Source organism: Phodopus roborovskii, unplaced genomic scaffold (assembly GCF_943737965.1).
Source record: "Phodopus roborovskii unplaced genomic scaffold, PHOROB, whole genome shotgun sequence".
Classification (NCBI taxonomy): Eukaryota; Metazoa; Chordata; class Mammalia; order Rodentia; family Cricetidae; genus Phodopus; species Phodopus roborovskii.
The window spans coordinates 14,616,590-14,642,549 of NW_026126448.1; the positions used below are offsets into that span (position 1 = coordinate 14,616,590).

The following is a 25,960-nucleotide window of genomic DNA, read 5'->3' on the forward strand; positions in this document are numbered from 1 at the left end:
ACTTAACCAAGTGGTTGAAGTTACCATCACCATTAATAGAACAAACATATATTATGTACCTCTGGGTACAACTGCACTAATAACAGAGGAACACTTCTGCAATATTCTGGCCAAATTATATATAGACAAAATATAACCGGGGGAAGGAAATGACAAACACAACTCAGAAGCAGTCTAAAAATAACTTGCCTATGGTCTCCAATCATGTTTACATCATAGAAGAAAAGAAAAAGACTAGACAACTGTTCCATAATAAAGACTAAAGACATGTGCTGCCTACTAGCATGATCCTGGACTGGATTCTTTATCAGAGGACGAGAAGATGCTAAAGAACATAATTCAAACAATGGGCAAAACTAGAATATGGATTGTTGATTAGACAAAAGTATTGTACCAATATTAAATTCAATTAAGATGGTAAATATACTATAGTTTTTAATCTTTATTCTTAGAAAATAATGTATATTAAAGTATTATTAAGGGGGCATAATGTATGCAAACCAACTGTAAATGCGTTAATAAAAAGAAAGTATATATGTGTGTTTCATGAAAGAAAGAGCAAAAGAGAGTAAGAAAAATTCTAAAATCAGTGCAGCAAATGTTAAGGGACATTGGTGAATCTGAGTAAAGTGTATATGACTTTTCTGCATTGTTCTTGAGGATTTTCTGTAAGCCTGAAATTATTTCAACAGAAGTTGAAAAATGATCACATTAATATGGATTACAATTTAAAATGGTATCAGATCCTATAAAGGATAAAATGGATCTAGGGAGATAACTCAGCAGTTAAGAGCACTTGTTCTGGCAGAGGACCCAGGTTTAGTTCCCAGCACCCACATGGTTGCACACGACTAGCTATAACTCCTATTACAGGGGATATGACTCCCTTTTCTTGCACTGCATAACATGATTCACAGATGACATGCAGGCAAAACACTCATCACATAAGAATAAATAAATCTAAGAACAATAAATAAGAGGAGATATAGCACAAGTATAGCTTTACCATAAAGAAACAAAACTTACCCCAGTTGTTGCCACAGGAAGTGGATTGGCTGTGTAAAGGCTTCTTTTCCCATCATAAACTGGTCTACGGTCTCCAAATATAGTCACTTTAAAATGCTGAACCATTGAGTCAACAACTTCTCTAAGGAAGGGAAAAAACACACAGTCACATAATCCTCTGCCAGATGAAATGCAAAACTTTTACTGAAATAATTCCTGGCACTGTTCAATGACCTCAAAATAAGATTTTGCTTTCAGAACCATAGCTTAAGATAGCAGAAGATAGCAGAAGACTGACTGCTGGCAAAGGATGACACATATTTTCCAAAGACAAAAAGAAGAATGAGTCCAGTAAATTAATCATTTTGGGATACTGTTGACCAGAAACATATGATTAGAATTTAATTCAAAATCCTTTCATCTTCTCTAAGTACTCCCTGTTTATTTTTCTTTCTTAAACAGTAGTATGTTTTTTGCACTGTGCTAAAATACATCTTGTCTGTATCCCTATTTAGAAAAATCAGTATATTGTATCATTATTATATTCTTCATTCCTGCAGTGAGTTTCCTGAGAGCAACAAACACATCCATATTCCTTATCCTACCCACTTTTAACATCACCTAATCAGTGAGGAGCTTTGAAATGTCCAGCTGGGGATATAGCTCAGTGCCTCACATGCACAAAGCCCTATGATCACAAGACTTCCCCACCCTCCCCAGTACCACAAAAAACGAACTAAACTCTATTTTTCACTCAGCAAACATTGTGATCCCAATATATAGTAAGATTAAAAGGCATTAAGGGCTTACATTAAAAAATTATAGACTACAGAGAATTATACCAAATACCTACAAATCAATACATTATTTTACTCACAAATTCTTTTTCCTTTCATCCTTCCCTTTTGTTTTTTGAAAAAGTTTCTCTGTGTAGCCTTGATTGTTCTGGAACTCATTCTGTAGACCAGACTGTCCTCAAACTCACAGGGATCTGCCTGCTTCTGCCTCCTGAATGCTAAAATTAAAAGCATGTGCCACCACAGTCTAGCTTTACTCACGAATTCTTAAAGACAGTGAAAAGGTCTTAAAGACATTAAAAGGATACATGCCAATTTATGTATAGAGAGGAACTGTTTACACACTCTCAATACATCACAATGAGAGTACATGTGTACAGTACTGGTATGAATTAAATTAAAATCAAAAGATTAAAATCTAGCCCAGGGAAGTGGGAAGGAAAGGGAGAGATGGAAATTAGCATTTTCCAGAACAAAAAAAAAAAAAAAAGAAAAAGAAAAAAGAAAAAAAAGAAACCAAACTGACTTGATTCCAGAAAACCTTATACAGCAGAAAAAAAAAAATCTCTATTTTCCACCCTGCTTTTCAAAGTTTGTGTTTTACTGAAACTCTTTTAAATCAGTATCATTTCTTTAAGTAATATGATACCAAAGATTTGATTCACCTATCTGATTTGGGGTTCCTCAAATTTCAAAAATTTCTATTTAAAGTTTCTTTTTGTGAGCCAGGCAGTGGTGGCACTCACCTTCAGTCCTAGCAATCTTTAATCCCAGCAGTTAGGAGGCAGAAGCAGACTTCTTGGAGTTCAAGGCCAGCTTGGTTACAGAGTGAGTTCCAGGACAGCCAGGGCTACACAGTAAAAGTTTCCTTTTGTAGCCATTCTTATAAAGTCCATTTTTTATATACCATAAAATAAGTGACATAAGATCTTATTTGTTAGATATGTTTACTTAAAAAAAAAAAAAAACTCAACTGCTTTTAAGCTTACCAACTCCTAGAAGCCCAAACCACTTGAAACCTCAAAATGTGGAGGGGACTGATATGGAAGGGCCAAAATACTTCAGAGATAAAAGTATCCTGATTTGATTTGATATGTAGCACACAGTATTATTTCCTTAATAAATTTTCTAGCAGTGGACAGTTGATCTGCTTCAGTGACCTTCTAAAACAGAGTGGAAAACATCTAAAGCTGAATTCAACAGCTTTACTCGAGTTAAATCTGGTTTTATTTTCTTATCACTTCTATTTAATTAATGGTGCCTCTGGGCTTCCTCAATACCCAAATTTGAGTGAAACCTGGCCGATCTCTTTCCCTCACGACTTGCTGATTCTACCTCTGTAGCATTAGTAACTAGTCTTTACTTTCCACTCTGAATTACCACCACCTTAGAGTAAGACCTTAGTCCTACAACTTGAATTACTTAAGTTTTTTGTTTTTAATGCCTTTAGTTTTTTTTTCTTCTCCAATCCAACGTACTGCTAAATAGACTCCTACACAATACTTCCATTCCTAAAGTACAACAGTCTATGTTAGTATGTTAGGGTTGGGCATGGTGGCTCATACCCTTAATCCTAGCACCTGGGAGATAGAGGCAGGTGGTTCTAGGCCAGCCTGGTGTATAGGGAAGGAAATAAATAAATAAATAAATAAATATAAATAATAAAAAAAGAATTAATCTTTCTTGTCAGTTCTTGCCACATAACCCCCCCCCACAACTGACTTCCTGCCATCTCCATAGTCTGTCCCCATTCTCCCAAGTTTATTCCTTCTGATGTGCTTGATAAACCATGTATTCTTATGTGTTCTTAACTTTACCTTCTAAACTTGATTTTTAAAAACCCATTCACATTGCTGTGGCAAGATCAGTTTCTTTTAAATAGTTATTTTTCAAAATTATTTTCAAAGGCTTCATCTATGTGGTGGTTTGGAAGCAAATGGCCCCCAAAGGGACTGGCATTATTAGGAGGTGTGGCATTGTTGGAGGAAGTGTGCCAGTTAACTTCCTGTTGCCTGCAAAATGTAGCCCTCTCAACTCCAGCACCACTGCTGTGGAATAATCCTTTGTGCACTGTGAATATGAATTACTCTCATTGGTTAATAAAGGACAATAGCTAAACAGGCTAAAGCCAAACTGAAAATGCTGGAGAAGGGTGGAGTCAGAGGGTCACCAGTAAGCATAGAGGGAACCATGATGGGGGATGGACTGTATGCTATGAATATGTATTTCTCTTATTGGTTGATGAATAAAGTTGTTTCGGCCAATGGACAGGCAGGATGTAGCCAGGCAAGAAGTATAGGCGGGGCTACCAGACAAGGAGAATTCTGGGAACTGGAACACAGAGAGTGAGTCAGAGGGGAGACTGATGCCTTGTAGCTAAGGGAAGGTAGGACCCCTAGGCATTCTCTGGTAAACCAAGACCACTTGGAAATGGGCTAATAATTAAGAGAGAGCTAGCCAACAAGAAGACTTAGCAATCAGCCAGTTTATAATTAATATAAGCCTCTGTGTGTTTATTTGTGACTAAAGAGCCACATCACCAGGCTGGACAGAAACTTCCATCTACAGAGCCACCACATGGCAGAGTGTAAATAAGAAATATGGGTTAATTTAAAATGTAAAACTACTAATGTCCCTGTTATTAGGTAACATTTTATCTGTCTGAGGTCTTTGATGGTGTTAAAGACTAAATAGTTAAAGTTTTCCTTAGTTATAATAAAAAGCAAATTAGATATAAAACTTTAGATTCACCAAGATTAGATAATAGAATATTTTCTCTAATTTTGCCAAATACAAATAGACTGGATATTGTAACTATAATTCTTACTTGATAACTGTTTTTGTTGTATATAATTTTACTACGTTAAAGTTAAAACCTTCCTTTATAATTAGACAAAAAGGAAGAAATGTTGTGGAATAATCCTTCTGTATACTGTATGAATATACGTCACTATGATTGGTTTAATAAACAAGCTGAACAGGATAAAGTTAGGTGGGAAAGCCAAATTGAGAACAATGGGATGAGGAAGGGTGGAGTTAGGACTCCTTCTCAGCAGATGGAGATTGATTCAGACACACAAAAGTGGTTAGAGGTAAAAGGCATAGATTAGTAGAAATGGGTTAAGTTGTAAGAGCTAGTCAGTAACAAGCCTGAGCTATTGGCCGAGCATTTATAATTAATATAATCCTTGGAGTGTTTGAGAGTGGCTGTGGGACAAGACAATTCCACCTACACACCACATCTGTCTGTATATCTCCATGATCATCATGATGATAATGGACTGAACCTCTGATAAGCAAACCCCTCAATTAAATGCTTTTCTTATGAGAGTTGCTATGGTCATGTGTATTTTCACAGCAATAAAAACCCTGACTAAGTCTGTGAAAAGCAGTTGTAAATAATTTAATAGTCACTTAGTTCATTTCTGACTGATACAACATACTCTACATTATTTAGCCATTCTCCCATCAATTAGACTTTATTTCTCAAATTGCCAGCTATAAAAGAAATACAGCTGCAATGATGCACCATTTCCATACATGTATCCTCATGAGCCAATGAGAATTAACCTCTGGTTATGCACCCAGAAAAAGAACTGTCGGCACAGAGAATTTTATCAACAAAACAATGAACTGCTAAATTGCTCTCCCAGATGGTTATAATATTCCACACCCTTTGACGTTCCATTCCATTACGTCTCAGTCAGATTGTGCTTTCTAATATATCTTCTCCTTTCTTTTCTTTTTTCTTTTTCTTTTACTTTTTTTTTTTTTTTTTTTTTTTTTTTTTTTTGGTTTTGTTTTTTTTGAGACAGGGTTTCTCTGTGTAACCCTGGCTGTCCTAGAACTCCCTTTTGTAGACCAGACTCCCCTCAAACTCACAGAGCTCTGCCTGCCTCTGCTTTCTGAGTGCTGGGATCAAAGGCGTGCACCACTGGCCCTTCCTAATATTTATTAGCCTAATGGGCATAACATAAAACCTTTTAAATTTAGGTCTCTATTACTAGGGAATTTGAATATCTGTTTGTGTGTGTTCACTCTTCTACAAATACTTTCATTTTCTTTGCAAACATTGGTGTTCCACAGTCTCCTTGTTGAACTGAAGATGTTCCATTTATATTTTAGACAGTAATTCACAATCAGGCTTAGCCACTATAACAGTCTTTGCCCACAACTGTTTCAACATTGTCTGTGTACCTGTTTAACTGAAACCCATACTTTTACGTTACCACATTAATCATTTTTTTCACCTATGGTTTCATACTTTTGAGATGCTTTTTAAGAAACACTACTTCAATACAGTTGTATATCCTTTATCTGAAATGCTTAGAATTAGAAGCATTTGAGATTTTTAAAATCTTTGTATATATATATATCCCAGCCACCAAGGAAAACAAAATCCTGTCAGCTGGAGGAAACTTGATGGAACTAGTCACATGATAAATGAGCCAGACACAGATGTCCAAATGTTACATGTTTTACTTTCATATTTGGAAGTTATAATTAAAGAAAAAAGTATATGTCCTCATAGCTCAGTGATTAAGAAGTGATTGCTGTTCTTACAGGGTTCAGTTTCTAGCACACACATGTGTGCTACCACTGGCTATGGGGAACCCAGAGCAAAGTTAGCATCTTAACAGCCATCTTTCCTACTACTATCTTAGATACTAACATACTGGTGATTTTCCATTCTCCTATTTGTTCTCCTGTTAAGCATATGACACCGCCTGACCCTAAAAGAGTTCCAGCTGCAGACTTATTGTATAGCAACTTATAGCAGAACAGCTGCATTCTGCTTGGAAGGACATTCTGCCTCCCTCACACCCTCCCTTTGGCCCATTCCCTCATTTCTCCACTACTTAAACCCTGTGGTTATATTCAATAAAGGAGACTTGATCAGAATACTGTCTTGTCTCTGTCCCTCGCATCTCTTGTCGTTCTCCCTCCCTCCCTCAGGGTCCCCATCGGCTGACCCCGAGGGCCGGGGCATCTGGCCTTTATGGCTAACTAGTGTGGCTACCTTTGCACTCTGATCTTCAGGCAAGCTTTATTTGTTAGATCATACATAAAATATTACTACAGACTCTCCTACCTTCCAAACATTCTTAATACCAAGAATGAATTCTAGCAATTATAACTGAGAACTAATAACTGCGTTTCAACATATTATAGTCATTAGTTATAAAATATCTATCTTCTATTATAACATAAAGCAGGGAAGGTGGCAAAATAGTTTCTTGACTTTTTTTGTTCAAATGTAGAATTTTTATCAAAACATTTGTGTATATTGTTAAAACAATTTCTTAGCTTTATAAGAAGTGAAACTTCATAAATAAAATACATATTATTATAAATTACATTATTTATTTCATATATGTATGTATATATGTATGTATGTAGATGCACATACCATGGCATGCATGTGGAGGCCAGAGCATAACTTGGAGGACTCAGTTCCTTTTTGTGGCCATGTGGGTCTCAGGGATTAAACTGAGAACACAGGTCACCAGGTTTGGCAATGGGTGCTTTTATTCATTAAGCCTTTTTTCATCTTGCCTTTTTTTGTTTGTTTTGTTTTGTTTTTTTAAGATGGGGTCCTACTGTGTAGCTCTGGCTGTACTGAACTCTTTATATAGACCAGACTATCTGCAACTCACAGAGATGGGACTTCCTCTACCTCTGTGCAAGGATTAAAGGTGTGTGCCACTACATCCAGGCCAATAAGCCCAACATTTTAACTTAAAAAAATTGTTTAAGAAAATAATTTTCTAAAGAAAATTTAAGTAAATGGAGCTAGGCTTTAACTAAAAGTTAATGGCTTTCACTAATAAACTTAGTCTGGGGAAGGGACAATTCTTGCATAAACTAATATTTTTTTTTCTCTTTCTATAACTTCAAACTATAGTTTAAAAATGAAGGATTTATCTGTAAATTACTCTCAAAATTGGAACTTATGAGTATGTTGAGTCTTATAAAGGACCACAGCCTACTTTCCAACTCCTACCTCAACTATCTCTTCCTACATCTTAGTACCAAGACTTCTGATGCCATTAAGCTGTGGTGCACAGACTGTAAATTATAATTTAATAAACAAGTATTTCATTTCAACATTTAAATAACTTGAAGACATTTGTAACAGCCTACTCAAGTTATCTGTACATGTAGCTAAACAAACCTGAGGTCATATTTCTAAGACACATGGATTTTAGTTATTGTGACCACTCTTTTTAAAAGTATATACAAATTTGAATATACTTATTAAACCAGATTTCTTACCAAATGCCCATTATCTTTCCTTTTTTATATTTACAAAGTTTTATTTCTGTGTGTAAGTGTTTACCTGCCTGTATGTCTATGCACTATGTATGTGCCTGGTACCCACAGAAGCCAGAAGAGAATGTTAGCTCCCCTGGGACTGGAGTCACAGATGGTTGTGAGCCACCAAAAGTAGCCAGTGCTCTTAACTGCTGAGCCACAAAGTAGTCATTTTTAATCAAAGCAACAACAAGAAGAACGGAGACAAGACCAACAACACATACACGCAAAAGCAGAAAATTAGTCTAGAGTAAGTCTGCAGAGAAGCTGACTCACAGAATGACTCAGCATTTCCTGGGTATTTCTCCAAGAAAACTCCTCCGACTACAGGGGAAACTCGTTTGGATACGATACCTATTCCAGTATTATGATTAATGCCTTAGTGCTAAATAATCTGTTTATGTAGCACAATACTCATAAAGTATTGGAAAACTCCAGTCACTTAAAGGAGGATCACTTTGACATTACAGAAGGTAGCAACACAATCTTTACATTAATAGGAAATAATTTGATGTAGCTTTATCCGTTCTGAAAAAGTTAGGCAGAACTGCTGCGCTTAGACCCCTAACTATTTTTGGTAATGTTCAGAAGGAACTGAAAAACGAGGTATGGTGTCCACACCTGCACTCCCTGCACTTGGAAGAGTGAGGCAGGAGGATCACTGAAAGATGGAGAAAAGCCTAGACTACTGAGAAAGACACTGTCTCAAAAGGGGTGGGAGGTTTTAAAAGGTATTTTTAGTTCCTATTATCCCTACCCTTGAAGCAAGATCTCCTTATACAGTCCAGAATGGCCTGGAACTTGTTATATGTAGATCAGGTTAACTTCAAACTCATTATTTAGCTAAGGCTGGCCTCTGAACTCATGGTTATCTTCCCACTTCAGTCTCCTAAGTGCTGGGATCACAGGCACATACCAGTCAACTGGCAACAAAGACTAACCACCTCAGGTCCACCCATTGTCAACATGATTGTGAAACATTATTCATGATTCTAAAATATTATTATTATTTTGGTTTTTTTGAGACAGAGTTTCTCTGTGTAATCTTAGCTGTCCTAAAACTTGCTCTGTAGAACAAGCTGGCCTCTATCTCACTGAGGTCCGCCTGCCTCTGCCTCCTGAGTGCTGGGATTAAAGGTGTGCACCACCACCACCACCAGGTGAAACCTATTATTTTTACCCATAATATTCTACCCCTAGTCCTCAAAGCTCATGGCATCTTATGGTGCAAAATGCATTTAGTTAATCTAGAGGAGGACTTCCCCTGAAATCTGGACAGTTCTAACACTTTCAAAACATCCCAGTCTGAGTGTCTTCTAAGACTCAAGGCGATCTCTTATTGGTGAGCTATTGCAAAATAAAAACCCAAGTCCTGTATCCCCAACAAATAATATTACAAAGTAAACAATAAAAGACAGGAATTGGAGGATAGTAAGTAAAGACCAGGTCAAAAACTGCAACCCAGCAGGAAAAGCCAAACCCTATGGTTCCATGCCTATCATCTGTACCTCACAGTAACTTAAATTGAGCTCCAATGGTCATGGATAGCCCCGCCTGTCCCATTCCACAGCCTGTAGCTCATGGAGCCCCCCTTGGGCTGACTCTATCCTATGCCTGCAGTGTTTCTAGATGTACTTCTCAAGGTCCTGGCATTCTTAACATCAGGGGTCTCCATTAAAACTTAGACTTTACTTTCACAGCTTCATTCAGTGGCCTCTCAGGGCCTCAGGCACTGTCCCTATACTGGGAAACCTCAGTTGCTTTCTGGAAACTTAGTACAAACTTTCAGACCCATGCACTCCTTGAATTTTTCCACCAAGTTGTACTAACAGATCAAGATGTAGTTTGGTATTCTTCTATCACAGATGCAGTGGCTTCTGTGCACCCTGGCAGCTGAACCCAAGGAAACACTTTCATGGGCAGTTGTTGACTTTTTTTAAAAAACAAAACAAAAAAAAACTTTCTGCGTGTCTTTCACATCATGCATCTAATCCCATTCATTTCCCTGTCCTTTGGCGTCTACTCTCTGGCCCTGCAACCTCCCACTCCAAATAAAACAAAATTTAAAAGGTAAAAATTAAAACTATTGTCATGGAACCTGCAGTATGACACAGTGAGTCATGCAGTAAACCCCTTTGTCCACATATCTTTACTTGTAAGAGTCGCTGGTTTGGTTCTAGGTCTTTGGTTTCTACTACACTATCGATGCTGAGCCCTCACCGGGACTCTTCTTGGATATTTGGCTCTGCAGGTCAGGCATCTTCATGTGCTCTGGCAGATAAATGGATGGGATGGACATTGAGGTCCAAGTCATAACTCTGGTTCTAGCCCTGGGTAGTTCCAGCTCTCCCCTGTCCTCACCACCTGGGTGAGCTCTCCAGCTCTGCCCTGGCTAATTCATCCCTTGTAGCAATGAGCAAGGGACAGAGTCAGTTCTCCCTCAGGGCGGCTCTCCCACACATACACCAGGGCCAGCTCCACTATGTTATCCAGGCAAGGTACAGGGGCCATTCACTGTCCCCAGCGCTGCAGTTGGAGAGGAGCAGAGACGACCTATCTGCTCCCATGACCCCAGGGGTCAGCTCCTCCATCTGTCCCAAGCATCCATGTGTTGGGGTGAGGTGGGGGGGGGTAGAAAGGACATCTCTCCTCCACCCATGCTGAATGTCAGATGAGTAATGGGAACAGCACCCTTCCACACAACAATCAGGGCTGGGTCACCCACACTTCTGACAACAGAGCCTGTTCTGCTATGTTGCCTAGGTGAGGAGCAGGGCCCACTTTCCTGGGTGCTATAGCTGGTAAGAGGGAGGGTCAGCTCTTGTGTGTTGCAGGCAGTAAGAGGCAAGGGATAAAAGGGATGTTGTGTGATATTCTGTTTGTGTTCTGGCAAATAAAACTTGCTTGGGATCAGAGGGCAGATCTAGCCACTAGTTAACCACAGAGATCTGGAGGTCTCTATAGAGAGGAGACAGGAAGTGATAAGGTGGGGCAGAGGAAAGGTCGTGGACTCTCAAACAGAGGAAGGAGAGAGGTAGGACTGATGGCTGCTTCCTGTTCTCTGATCTTCCAGGTTTTTACCCCACATCTGACTCCTGTTTTTTATTGACAAGATGAATTAGATTTAAGCCTGGGGGCATCTCTCCCCTATCCACACTGCCACATGACAGACAAGCCAACAGGGCTGGCTTTATTGTATTGTTCAGCTGAGGTGCACAGCCTGCTCTCCCGAGTGGGAGTGGGGATGGGGGGAGGGGAGGGGAAGGGAGAGGGAGGGAGGAAGAGCTCTCCTGCTCTCAGTGACCTCAGGGCCACTTTGCCCAACTTGCCCTAGGTGTTGATGGGCAGGGGTGGGGTGGGCATTCTCAGTGTACCCTCAGTTAAAGCTCTCTCCTTTCAAACGAACTGTTTTTAGATGCTGGACTCTTCGATGGACTAGTTTCTCAACTCCTGGCAACTTCCTCTTGTCCCAGGACAGAGAGAGATATTTATTTAGAGACAAGGCCTCATTATATGGCCCTGGCTGCCTTAGAACTTGCTCTGTAGACCAGAGTGGCCTTTAGACTTGAGGAGATCCTCTTGCCTCTACCTCCGAAGCTGTTAAAGACATGCAGTGCAATGCCAGTCTGAGATCTCTCTCTCTATCTCATTGTTTTTGTTGTTGTTGTTTTGGTGGTGGTGGTTTTTTTTTTGTTTGTTTGTTTGTTTTGTTTTTTTCTTCAGACAGGGTTCTCTGAGTAGCCTTGGCTGTCCTGGAACTCACTTTGTAGACCAGGCTGGTCTCAAACTCTGATATCTGCCTCTGCCACCACTGCCAGGCCCTGAGATTTCTCTTTAATGCCATTACTTCCTTTAATAATGTCAGCTGATCTTCATACATCCTCCTTGCATGTATATCTAAACTTGCTCATATTCCTTTCTTCACCAAGCTACACATTTTAAGTATCTTTCTGTTCTCTCTCTGTAGAACTGCCTATGAGCAGTGAGTGGTAATTATGTCACAGCCTGGATGTTACTTGCCTTGAAATTCCCTCTATCAAACAATATAGTTCATTAGTCCATTCCTTTTTAATTTATTATCACTCAAAATTTCAGAACATAGGCAGAATGCTGATTTTCTTTTTCTTTTTTCTTTTCTTTTCTTTTCTTTTCTTTTTTCTTTTTTGGCCAGAATATGACACAAATGAGCTAGATAGCCCATTTTTGAATGGGGGGGTGGCTTCTAGGAACCTTATAACTAGGTCTCTGCTATCTGCATTTCGGTCCCCCAAAGTCCCTTCAGCATGGCTCTTAAGTTCTGCTAACGGTATTCTAGAGCTTGTCTGGCCAAAACCTTCCAATATACAGTGTACACTATGAATTCCCATTCTCAGTCCAAAAGAGAAGAATGGGATGACTACAGCAAGACCAAAACCCAGTAGGCCAAACAACAAACCCTGCACTGCATGCCCAGCGTCTGAGACTTAGGGGCTTCATTCTTCCTATAAACCAATTCCAAAGGCCCAAAAGCACATGCTTGGGTTTGTTTGTTTTTTTAACTTTTAAATTACATTATTTTTTTTATTACTTTTGCATGCCACAGTGCACAATGGAGGTCAGAGGAAAGCATGTGAGTTCCAGGGCTCAAACTTGAGTCATCAGCAATCAAGCCTGGTGGCAGGCACCTTTACCTACTGCACCATCTCCCTCCTCTCCCCGCAATTATGTTTATCACAGCAACAAACCTACTCTTATTACTAGTTTTCTGAATTATTTTTCTTGCAGTTGTGACAAATATCTGACAAAAGTAATTTAAGAAGGGTTTGTCTCAGTTCACAGATTAAAAGTTGCAGTCCATCAGAGCACACAAGTCTTGGTGGCAGGAACATGAAGCAGCTGATCACACTATGTCCATAGTCAGGAAAACCACGAAAATAAATAACATTACTGCTCAGCTGGCTTCCTCACATTTTCTTTTTCATTCAGTTTGGAACCAGAGTTGTTGGGGGTACCACCCACATTCAGGGTGGGTCTTTCACCTTCAGTTAAACCTATATAAGTAAATTTGTATTATGCATAAAGTGTCTCCAAATCTAGTCAAGATGATTGGGAAGGTTAACCAATATTCCCCACAACATGTGTTTATTTTCTTACTATTGCATTCATTTCTTACTACTATTGCATTTTCTTTTATAACAGGTTTTGTTTTTTGTTTTGTTTCAGACAGGGTCTCTCTACATAGCTCTGAATGTTCTAGAACTCTCTTTGTTGACCAGCTGGCCTATCTGACTGCCTCTTCCTCCTAAATGCTGGGATTAAAGGTGTGTGCCACTATGCCCAGCTATGGCATAAGCACATACACAGTTTGAATGGCTGGACAGAAAGGGTCTAATAATTATTATTATTATTATTATTATTATTATTATTTTGCTTTTTCAAGAGATGGTTTCTCTGTGTAGCTTTGTAGACCAGGCTAGCCTTGAACTCACAGAAATCCACCTACCTCTGCCTCCCAAAGTGCTGGGATTGGGATTAAAGTCGTGTACTGCCGCTACTACCATCACCACCCGGCATGGGTCTAATTATTTTATATCAACTAAATTCTTTTTCTTCCAAGTGAATCTTCTGAAGTTCTAATTTCACCTTTTCTGTTAAAGTATGTTTTTAAGTCATTCTACCTTCCTGGATTTCATCTATACTGGGTTAACTGAACTGTTAAATAACCTTAAGAGGTTATTTCCAACAGTATATTCCAAAACTTTTCCTGCCCTCAGAAGAGCTCTGCAGTATACCTTAATCACAACATTCACTTGGTTATTGTCTCAACATAAAATGCTCACTGCTCATTTACTTTTAGTTATAACAGAAATATTAGTAACTAGAATGGTAAGTCCAAGAAAAAATTGTTCCAACATTCATATTTCTTACATGTCTTGTTACCACTATTAAATTACAAACTTCTTTTACTTTTCATTTATCTATTAATTTTTAGTTAAAAATGTGGGAGTGTACCATCATTTTAAAGCGAGCATTAGGAAAATGGTAAGATTAAGTGGGGAAGGGGAAAGAACACAAACATAAATTACAGCAACACAAAAGACATGCTCAGCATACTTGGGCAGATTTCAAACATGTGACCATGACTTGGACCTTTTCTATTACAACATGAATAACATGTAAGTAAGCTCACATATAATGGCATAATCTGAAGGAAGTTTGAAGACTTCTGTTATTATCCATGGCTAAAGTACATATTTCAAAAACAAATTACCATATATTCCTGGTCAAAGTGTTACATATTATCATTGTTATTCAAATATATGAGAGACATATATAATTTACTAAGGCAAATACAAACAGCAAATGGCAGCTAGGCTTCATGATTTTTACCTGTTCACTCTCCTAGGACACTTGTCTGGTTTAATATCGACCTCATAGAGGTAGACATCAATCTTTGGGATTTCAACTTGAAAACAGTTAGCCAGCAGTTTAATGGGTTTGCCCATAGTGCCATATCCAGGTCTTCTGGGCACTATGAGTAGGGGCTGGGCCCCAATGGGTCCTGTAAAGAGGAGAAAAAAAGTGTCATACAGTTAAAAGCCATCTCTTGTCAAATAGAATAGATTAGAACTCTAGGTACAGCTGATAAATGTTAAAACTTAGTTCTGAAAGGTGACATTGTTCTTAGCATTTCTTTCATCTATTTTATTCTTATTAAAACAAATCACTGTGCTCTGGAAGAGATAGACAGAAGAACAGTCATCCAAACAGAAGGATCAGGAGTTCAAGGTCAGCTTGGAGTATACAGTTACGCTAACTAGCTTGATTTACACAAGAATTTTTTCAAAAAAAAAAAATGACAGAAAAAGGAAATAGATCTATAATAATAATGATTAGATAATAAAATGATTAAAAAATTAATCACTTGAAAAATCAACTGACAGTTTAAATTTATTATATGTATTTATTTAGCACATGCTAATTTATATAGTGTGTGAGGACAAGCATGTGGAAGTCAGTGAACTGTAAAAAAATCTAAACTACTACCTATAAGACTGATTGACTGATTAACATAATGAAAAAAATTAAGATATATACCCGTAAAAGTTATCATTACTGACACAAAGATGTAAATAATGATGTGGTGGGAATATTAGTGATACATGTTTTAGTAGGAAAGGCAGTTTAAAAAATAATATGCTAGACAGACAGGCAGACTCTTTTTAAAGGTAAGTCTCTATACTCGCTTTGAATTGGAGATCCCCCCGGCCTTCGCCACTTATGTGTTAATTACAAGCATTCACCACCACTTGGACTAATAGTTTTATGTGGAGGTTAGGATAATATTATTATACAATATTATTTTCACATTCATTCATACTTTTAAAAACAATCAGTATGTAATTACTAATCTATAGTCAAAAAAACATGTCTTTGTTTCGGAAAAGTAAATGAATTAAGTTCACCAAATTTAACATCCTGCAGTGCCTGTGATTTTACACCTTTGAGCTCATATGACTAACTAGTAAACATTAGTATGGAACTTCTAGTATGCTCTATTTGCTAATTCCAAATTTATTTATTCATAAACTTGTCAAAACAGCAGTTATAGACATATTCCTTACACCCTATAATCCTTATATGATATTAAACCTTTTAAGGGTTAACTGCTTTACATGTTAATGTAGGGAAGAATCTTTTAAGGAGTTTCCTCCCTTGAAAAAAATTAAGAACAAACATTAAGTAGCTCATTTCTCAATCTATTCATTAACTTTTTAAAATTCAAATAAATATTATGTATAAATTAAGCTGTTAGAAGGTTTAGAAATCAACTAGAATAGAGTATCAAAAATAGTATTAAATAAAACAAAAATAGCATATACATTTATTGTGAAGTATTCTTGCATTTTTTCTTCTAAAAATTAGAAAAATATAAAAATATCTCATTCATGTTTATATTCTATAAATGCCTTCTGATTTCCCAAAAATTTGATGATTATGAAATGAGTAAAATAAATGCCTGGTATAAAATCAATACTTCCAGATTATTTCATTAAACTGATATCCCAGACAAAAGTGTGAACCAAATCACAAAATCAACATAAATATAAACAAATATATTATATGTAAAAATAAACTATTACATATCAATACCAACTTTTTAGCAAACCATGCCCCAAAATAAAAGGAAGCAGCACCTATTTATCTTTTCATTCATTTTAACAGTTGCTTAATTAATCACACTACAAAACTCCACATTTACAATATAAGAGAAAGCATTAATTGTGTGTGAACTGTATGACTCAATAGTCCTTTTTTTTTTTTTTTAGCATTGGGTAGCCAAAGAAAGTCATTAATATTAACATAGATAATGCAGAAAACCACAGAAACTCCAAATACAAAAAGACTGTTCATGTGTCCTAACAGCATAATCATTATGGTTGGAAAACACACAATATTCTTTCTCACATCTGTTCTGTTAATGAGCCAATAATGAGGGTCTATGAATATCCCAGACAACTGGTAAGTGCTGTTCATCCTGACACTCTTACACTAAACAGGTCTAGGAAAGGAGTCAGCTGCAAATAAATTGTCTTTTTAGTTTTACTTTCCTGAAAACAGAACTATCACTTTGGCCTTTTTTCCTCTTATATATTAACTATTTAAAACAAACTACCTTTTAAGGCTTAAGTGCTGTAAAAGTATGTGTCGTTAGATTAGCAAAAACACTGATTTTCAGTATGTCTTTCAGGTTGAGTATTTCAAGAATTTAGAAACCAAATGAAACTAGAGATCTATAAAGTAAAATCATTTTTAACGAGAATCCAACAACTAAAGACAACGTGGAAAGAATTTCCTGTGAGTTAGGCTTTTTCTATATACAGGAGCAAACTCTTACAGGCACTATTTATTCCCTTTACAGGGCCCCAGGTCTCTCTGCATACAGTTGGGCCTGGCCTACAGAACCAAACAAATGCAGTGCTCCCAGTGAAAAACATAGCTAGTGTATATTAATACCAACTATTGAAGAAAATTTGCCCAAAATAAAAGAAAATAGCGTATACTTATCTTTTTATTCATTTTAGCTGCTTTTCACAGCAGCTTTGTTATAGTTGACTAGTTTCTAATTTGATTTTTAAATAAAGGTTGGTTGTATCATAATGACAGACTTGTGGTTGCTTTTAAATATCTTCATTATGTTTATAAAACCACATTTTAAGGTTAAATTTGTTTTGCGTTATTTTCACCTGTTCTTTGAAGTCGTTAAAGTTTTGAGACAGGGTCTCATTACATAGTCCTGGCTGACCTAAAACTTACTGTGCAGACTAGGCTGTAATAATCTCAGAGAGCCTGCCTCCATCCTCCCAGGGCTGGGGTTAAAGTGGTTTGTCACCATAAGGGGCCTAAATTCTTTATGAGGAAAAAGGGGGTGCCTATAATCAAAGTACATTATATGAATATATGAAAATGTTAAAATACAACCAACCATTTTCCATAATATAAACCTATAATTTCTCTTAAAGAAAAGAAGAAAAATAATGTTTCTTGTCTCCTTTTTAATATTATCTCAAGGTACCTTACCATTGATAGAAAATTTAAATTCTAAAACAATAATCAAAATAACCTTGCATTTTTTTGTAATTCAAGTTTCCAGTCTTAAATAGTAAATACTAAAATGTTATAATAGCCATTTCAGAACAGCACAAACAAAATTGTAAGTAATAATACAGTAGGAAAAAAACCTTTAGTGTTTTCAAATTCACAACCAACACACAATGATGCAATATGACATTTTTTCCCTCAAAACAAATCATAAAAATAAAATTTTATATAACAATAAACATTTCTCAAAGTGGTAGATTGTTTTAAATACTAAACATAGAACTTGATGGCGCTGCGTATATTAGTTATTTTGAATCCATAACTCTCCACCTCCTCTTCAAATTCTCCCTTTAATTTTGAGACAAGGTCTCACTACATAGCCCAGGCTGGCTTGATAGCCACAAATCTCCTCTCTCATCTCTCCAGGGTGCTGAGATGCAGGAGTACCCATTATGACAGTCTGAGTCTCATTTTTGACTTAGTTCCAGCTCCCTTTACATCAGCTTTTGTTCTTTTTAAATTTAGCCTCAAATGAGCTTCATTTTTCCTGCACTTTATTTATTTACTTAGTATTGGGTGCATGTGCACCCCTATGTCTGTATCCTTTTATGTCTGCACTGATGGGACAACTTTTAGATGTCCAGCCCCAATTAAATGTTTTCCTTTGTAAGAGTTGCCCTGGTCAGCCAACTCTTTCCTTTTTAAGAGTTGCCAAAGTCTTTGGGATGAAGAAATGATTCAGCTTTTAAGAGTATTCATTATAAATCAGGAAGTGGTAGCACACACTTTTAATCCCAACACTCAGGAGGCAGAGGCAGGTGGATCTCTGTGAGTTTGAGGTCAGCCTGGTATACAGAGTGAGTTCCAAGGCAGCCAGGGTTACACCCTGTCTCAAACAAACAAACAAACAGGTCATGGTGTCTCTTTATATCAATACAAACCCTAAGACAGATGGTACTATATTAGTGGGCTGTATAAGAAAAAAATTGAAAATCCCCTACAAAGCTAGGCACAGTGACACACATCTTTAATCTACACAATGAAATCTAGTCTCAAAAATATAATAAAACCCTTGTAATACTTCAGGTGAATAGAAAAGGAAGGATAAATATTTTTAGTGAGGAATACTCCATCATAAAGTCATTATATTTGTATTTAATGTCCCCTATTGCACCAAATAAGTTTAAGAATTCTGTGTATCCACATAACAAACAATCCATCAGTAAATGATTCCTGAGAATCTCTATACAAAAGAAAAACAGAATCTAAGAGCCAAAAATTTCAGCACTAACCTAACAGACTATTAAGGAATATCTAATTTTTGTTGTTTTGTTTTAAGACAAGGTTTTTCTCTGTGTAGTTTTGGAGCCTGTCCTGGAACTCACTCTGTAGACCAGGCTAATCTTGAACTCACAGAGATCCGCCTCTCTCTGCCTCCTGAGTGCTGGGATTAAAGGTGTAGCCACCACTTCTTGCCCTAAGCCCAGCTTAAGTTTTTTAAATTTAAGACTTATTTTATTGTTTTATGTGTATGAGTATTTTACCTGCATGTATATATGTATACAATATGCATGCCTGATGCCCTCAGATGTCAAGAGAGCATATCAGATCCTCAGGTACTGGAGTTACAAATTTTAAGCCACCACATGGTGCTAGGAATCAAACCTGGGTCCTGGGTCCTCTGGAAGAGCAATAAATGCTCTTAATTGCTGAGCCAACTCTCCATCCCATATATCTAAACATTTTTAAATCAAAATATGCAAATTCTGAATTTAAAACTTAGTTGTCCATTTTCCTAAGTATGTTTTCAATCTCACATTCACTGTAACAATTACATAAAAGATGCAAGAAGAAGCAAAACCAAAACCCAAAAAACATCTCCCCCCTCTCTCTTTTTTAACAGGGTCTCGCTCTGTAACCAGACTGGCCCTGAACTCACAGAGATCCACCTGCCTCTGCCTCCCAAGTAGTGGGGTTAAAGGCCTGTGCTAAAATGCCTAGCTCAAAGAACCATTTTTGATGGTAACAGTCTTGATCCTGATGTTAGACAACAATCAATCACACATAAACTTTACTGAAGACTTTTATGTTTCAAGATGGCCAAGCATGGTTGATAAACTGTTTTGTTTTTAGTTTGTTTGTTTGTTTGTTTTTGAGACAGGGTCTCGCTATGTAGCCCTGGCTGGCCTGGAACTTTCTATGTAGACCAGGCTGGCCTCCAACTCACAGAAATTGAACCATCTCTTCCTCCTTAGTGCTGGGACCAAAGGTATGAGCCACCATATCAAGCCAGTTGATAAATCTTAACTATACCTACTATTATGTGAAGACACAGTGTTCTATATTCTATCAGAAGAACACCCAAAAAGAAAAGGTAAACTTTATTTTCTGAATCTGGCTTTGCTAATTGTATCAATTGACTAGGTGGTCTGATACCACAAGTACTTTCTAGGCTGTTGTCAATATTTTCACATGAAAAAACCAAAGGGGGCAGGGTGGTGGTGGCACATGCCTTTAGTCCCAGCACTTGGGAGGCAGAGGCAGGAAGATCTCCGTGAGTTCAAGGCCAGCCTGGTTTATAAGAGCTATTTCCAGGACAGCCTCCAAAGCCACAAAGAAACCCTGTCTTGAAAGACAAAAACAAACAAAAAAAAAACCAAAGGGGGAAATATCTTCAAAAGTTTTAGGGTAGTTATGTAAAAATAAGACCTCTGGAAATAATCAGGTATCCTATAAAATAAGAAAAGTACAAATAAAGTGTAAAATTTAAGAACAAGGAAAGGACTGGAAATACACAAATTGATAATAAGCCTAAAACTTTTTTCCTTTCCCGAAAAATATGGAGAAAAAACAAATTTTCCTTTCCCGAAAAATATGGAGAAAAAATAGAACATAGAAGGAAACAAACGGTAGAACAGAGTAGAAAGAGATTCCATGTAATCAAGAAAATGGCTTTTTGTATCCCTTTGACAATTATGTCCCTAGGGTTTTTTTTTTAAACATTAGTTTTCCTTATATTTGGGAACCTTTCAAATTGGCAAGGGGAGATATGACATTCAGGGATTTGTTATGCCATAATAACAAGACAATCCCCCAAATATAGAAACTATACATTACTGATCTTGTGAATGAAGAGAACTTTCAAATTTAGGGAACAAGGGTGACTACTTGGTAAGCAAACCGTTATATAACACCTATTTCATGTTGCTCTATCAGTTACTTTAGACCGCTGACTTTTTTTTTTTTTTTTTTTTTTTCCTCCTTTCTTTTTAAAGAAAGTGCTGGCTTCCTTTCTCAAGGCTGCCATTTTTCTCTCCAGAGACAAAACTGCTTTCCTACATTCCAGATTTCCGGGTATGTGACCACTGCTGCTGTAGGGGACGGAAAATCGGGGGAAATAGTTGTGGCATTCTGAAGATCTACCTTCTCACATAAATGGTGATCCAGACCGAAAGGACCGCTCCAAGCTCCTTGCCACAAACACTGTGAGTCTGGGGATACAAGCAATGCCACCCAGCATCTGACGTTGCCGGGACACCAATTTCGAACTTAATCCCATCGGTTATCTCAGAATACCTTCAAACTACTTTACGAGATAGAAAAGGGGTCTGTCCAGCCTACATGGGGCACACGACCCGGTTAAAGGATAAGCGCGGCCGTTATGTTTCCAAATGGAATTACAAAAGCAAGGGCAAACGCGTCTATGTCGTCAGGGGAGAAGCACTCTAGGGGGATGACATCGCCTAGATAAACCCAAGCTTAAACCCTCCTGGTAGTTTTGCCAACTCAGTGGCCCCAGGGGAGTAGCTGCGGGCTGTGGAGCAGCCGCTCGCGTAGGGCCCGGAAACCAACGGCTCCCTTACGACGCACACTGACAGCACCTGGAATGCAAGGAACAAGGATGCTCAGGGGACAACCGTTGGGCAACGACCCCAACCGGCCCCGTCCGGCAGCCCCGACTTACCTGCGGAGCCGATTTCCATTCATGGAGCTGGGGGCAGTGCTTCACGAGAGAACGGTGCGGCCACTGAGGCGAGGAAGGGACGCCCTCCGCAAGCTCGGGGCAGAAGAGCCACAGCCGGCAGACAACCCGCAGCTAGGCGAGAACACGGAGAGGCGTGGGGCGAGGACGCTCAAGCCCGGTCCGGAACTTGCGTCGCACACAGTTGCTGACGCGTGCACGGCTGCCCGAACCGCCGGCCACCGCCGCCACCGCCGCCGGCGCTCGCTCTCTCTGGTCGCCCCCGGAAGCCCGCCCGCGTCAGTTCCGCTCCCCCGATCGTGCCCGGCTAGCAGGATCTGCAACGCGCCTCGAACTGGATCTGTGAGGTGACAGCGTCCAAGCCCGCTTGGCCAGCGCTTGGAGGACTCTGGGGAGGTGTGGGCGGGCGAGCGGGTGACCCGCCGGGGCGGAGTCGTGAGCGCGCGGCCGCCCTGCACCCGCTGTGCCTGACGGTGACAATCCCGAGAGAGAGGCCAGCCTCCCCCGTGACAGCCTTCCAGGCGGGGACCGGTCGGGGCCACTGCCAGAGGCGACATCGCTGCCAGTCCCGAGGAGCTTACCTGAGGGACAGTCTGAGAGTGACAGATGACCATCCAAGAACACGCTCCCTCCTAGTTCCACCTGCCAAGCCTGCTCCTAGCACAACTACTAGGCGGTAATAGGAGATTTCGCTAAGTGCCCAAGGTTGCTTTGACAACTGGGCTTTTTTGTTTGTTCGTTCGTTTTTTGAGATGGTTAAAAAAAAATTTCAATGTAGTTTTACAACAGAAGACTAAGAAACGGGACCTTACATGAGTACTAGATGGAATTATTTCTATGTTTAAACACTCTCCTAATCCCCTTGAGGAACCAAAACTCCTTTCTGGAGTTAAAACACCTGGCTAAGGAGCCACGACCTTTTCCCTCTGGGCTCAAGATTGGTTTACAACTAAATCTGGTCTGCTTCCAGTTTCCCCGAAATGGTCAGGTGCTTTTCTGCTAAATTGGAGCCTTCGGGGTCCCTTGGGCAGAAATTCTCCTCTTCCCATCCCATGCCAAACCCTCACTGGACGCTGGTCTATCCGATCTTAGGATGTGAACTACTTTAGGACCTGGCTCCAACCCATCAGAATGTACTCCATACCCGAGACTAGATCCAGCTCATCACCACAAAAGCAAAACATCCTTTAAAAATTTCTTGGCTTATTTGACACAGGCTTAGCAATGATTCGTTATTTTCCCTGTGTCCCAATTAACCAGTGATATTTTAAATATATATATATATATATATATATATATATATATATGTAATTTTTTAAAGAAACTTTTTTCACTATCCTTTCCCTCCCCGTTATATGGACTTTTGGATTATCCATGTCATCTCTTTGGGCTTCAGTTTCCTCATCGGAAGAACTAAAAGACCAACATGTACAATGCAGAGAAAGCTCAGAAGAAACCCTCCCAAACGTTAATAACAAAAATATTTACCATGATTACAATTTTGACACATGTAATGGATGTGCTTACTGTACAATAAATGGAGGGGACTCCAAGCCCCATCTGATACCCCAATTCTGACTCACTATCTTCTTCCTATTGACTGAAAACGCCCTTCCAAATGTTTAAAATATCAAATCACCAGATGCATCAGCTCATCTTAAAAGTCAATCCAGAGCTTGATGGCATGATAGAAGCCAGAAGAGTAAATCCCAAACTTGTACAAGGGCCTGTACCCTCATCTCTTGATTCCATGACTACTTCCTTAAATGAATGCAAGCTTACCTAGCTTCTATAAAACACGGTATGGTCACAAACTGAGTGGCTTTGTTTTATTTTGGATGTGTACAGGTATTTGGTCTGCATATAACTCTATCCATGTGAGTGTGTGGTGCTCACAGAAGCCAGAAGAAGGGTATCAGATCTTTGAGACTTGAATTAGACAGTTGTGAGCAGCCATGTGGGTGCTGGTAATACAACCTGGGTCTTCCAGAAGAGCAGCCAGTGATCTTGACCACTGATCCACCTCAAGCCCCAAGGTACTGTCTTTTTGAACACTGAAATAAGGTCTGGGCCTTAAGATTCAATAAAATCCAACAAATGTCTCTGATGTATTCCTGTCTGCTTCTACTACTATGCAGAACCACACCTCTTTAGAGTGAGCCCATATGAAAGGCTCATGAATTAAAATTTAAAGCATGGATTCAAAAAGGTCTCAGAGATTCTTGCCAAGACAAGGTATATGAGGTTTTCCCCTGACCAAATATCATTTTGAGGTAACATACTTCCAAATGGCACAAAATTTTGTGTATCTTGTTAATTGCCACAGCTTCAGTGCCTAAAACAGTGCTTACTGCTATCCTATAATCGCACAATAAGTTTTTTTTTTTTAAAGAGTGCTCTAAATAACTGGATGGATGGATGGATGGATGGAAGGATGGATGGATGGATGGATGGATGGATGGGCAGGCTGCAAGGACAGGGCTCAAGAAGCAGACTAAAACCCTGGCTTTATTCCTGATGGCACTGATTGTTCTCAGAAGAACTATAAAACACAAAATCTTAGATGCAGAGACGTCAGTGCCCCTGGAACACCTCAGTAGCCACCAGACAATAAAAATTTTCTTTAAATACTATACAAAAAGCATTAACTAGAGAAGTAAAAAGAAGGCAATAAATTTAACCTTAAATCATTAAACTGGACATGAAAAAACTTTTCCTATCCAAAATGAAAAGGCAAGCCATGGATTAGGAAAAATTAATTGATATATATATGTGTATATATACATATATATATACACATATATATGATTATATATGCACATACATATCTCCAACAAAGAACTTGAATTTTATAAGCTTTTATAGCTCACTGAGACAAACAATCCAAATTTAAAATGAGTAAAATATATGAACAACTTAAAGATATCAGGATAGCAATAGGTACATGGATACACAACAGATGCCGGAGCAAAGCACAATGAAATACCAAATACTCAGTGCACTTAAAGGATAGAGTGCCTAACTACCTGCTTTAATATGTAGGAAGACCTCAGGGCTTACCAGTGAGACCCAGGGACTAAGAATGCTCCCTTTCTTCCCAACTGCCACTATTGTTCTACTACCCTTAGTGTATCTATACTCTACTTCCTGTGTTGGATAAGACACAGACTAGAAAACTATAGCCTCTATCAGAAGTTTCTGCAATAATGACTTGGCACTTGCAGCAAACACAATATAAAACGGGCTTTAGGAACACACAGAGACTAGACAGAAGGTTCTTTGCTACTCACCATAAGCCAGGGTATCCACCCAATCGTCCTTACCTGATTCTTTCTTGTTAGACATAACTAACCTTCCTAATCCTTTGATTCAAAAGCTAACTCCCATTTAATTCCTGCAAGGGATCATTTGTGTTTTGCCAGTGGCATGAGAAAATGAGCCAATGAGATGTGAATCCTGAATTGCTAGGGCATCCAGGGGAAGATTTCCTTGTTTTAGAATGGAACACTGGATGGGGTTGGGGGTGGGGAAATAAGTTCTCTTAACTTCTGTTAGAAATTGTTTTGTCATCATCATTTCCTTCCTGGAATTACAGTAGCTATCCTGAGACCATTATATGAACCAAGACCACACAGGATAGCAGAGCAAAAAGTAAATAAATAAAAAGCAACCATGTTCTTTGGTGTCATGTAGCCACTTAACCAACCTAAATCAGAACTCCCTGTCATGTGAAGATATTTTCCTTATCTAAGTAATTCAGTCATAGTTTTGTTATATGCAACTGGTGAGCATGATTGCTGTGAAGATGCAGATATAGAATGCTGTATAAAACATTTGTCAAGTACTTCAAAGTGGCCAAGGCCCTCCATTTGCAGTCCAAAGACCTTTGTCCAGACCTCACTGGTTCTATTTTCTCCTCTTAAGAAAAAAGCTGCCTGCCTCTGGAGATAAAAGTTCCAGAGGGCTCTCAAGAACCCCTAAAGATACTGCCAGATCACAGAGAGGCTGCTGTAGTTCAGAACAAGGCGACAGCATGTTCCTAATAGGTAAGCCATAAAGGCTTGAAAAGCTGTGTTGTTTCCTAGGAAAGTCGTTGCTGGTCATAAATGAAGGCCTTCCAGATGCACCCCCACTTTTCCGGCTGCTCCCTTCTGACATTGCTGCTTTGAAGGGTTGCTTCTTTCATGCCCTCTCTGTATCTTCCCAATCTTAGGAGCCTGGGAAACAAGGAACAATATTCTAATTCAACATTATTAAAATAAGTCAGGAGGTGGTGGAA

At 38.7% G+C, this 25,960-nt stretch overlaps 1 protein-coding gene across 1 annotated transcript in view; it reads right to left on the bottom strand.

Moving 5' to 3' along the window:
* The window catches only part of Ago3 (argonaute RISC catalytic component 3), an 82,621-nt gene extending 60,687 nt beyond the window's left edge, over positions 1-21,934 (bottom strand). The window contains exons 1-3 of the mRNA XM_051188802.1: positions 21,664-21,934; positions 14,487-14,658; positions 1,027-1,147 (exon numbers count right to left, since the gene is read on the bottom strand). Of these exons, the coding sequence (XP_051044759.1) occupies positions 1,027-1,147; positions 14,487-14,658; positions 21,664-21,682 (312 nt within the window). The 5' untranslated portion in view covers positions 21,683-21,934. The remainder of the gene's footprint in view (positions 1-1,026; positions 1,148-14,486; positions 14,659-21,663) is intronic.
* Between the last annotated feature and the right edge of the window lie 4,026 nt (positions 21,935-25,960).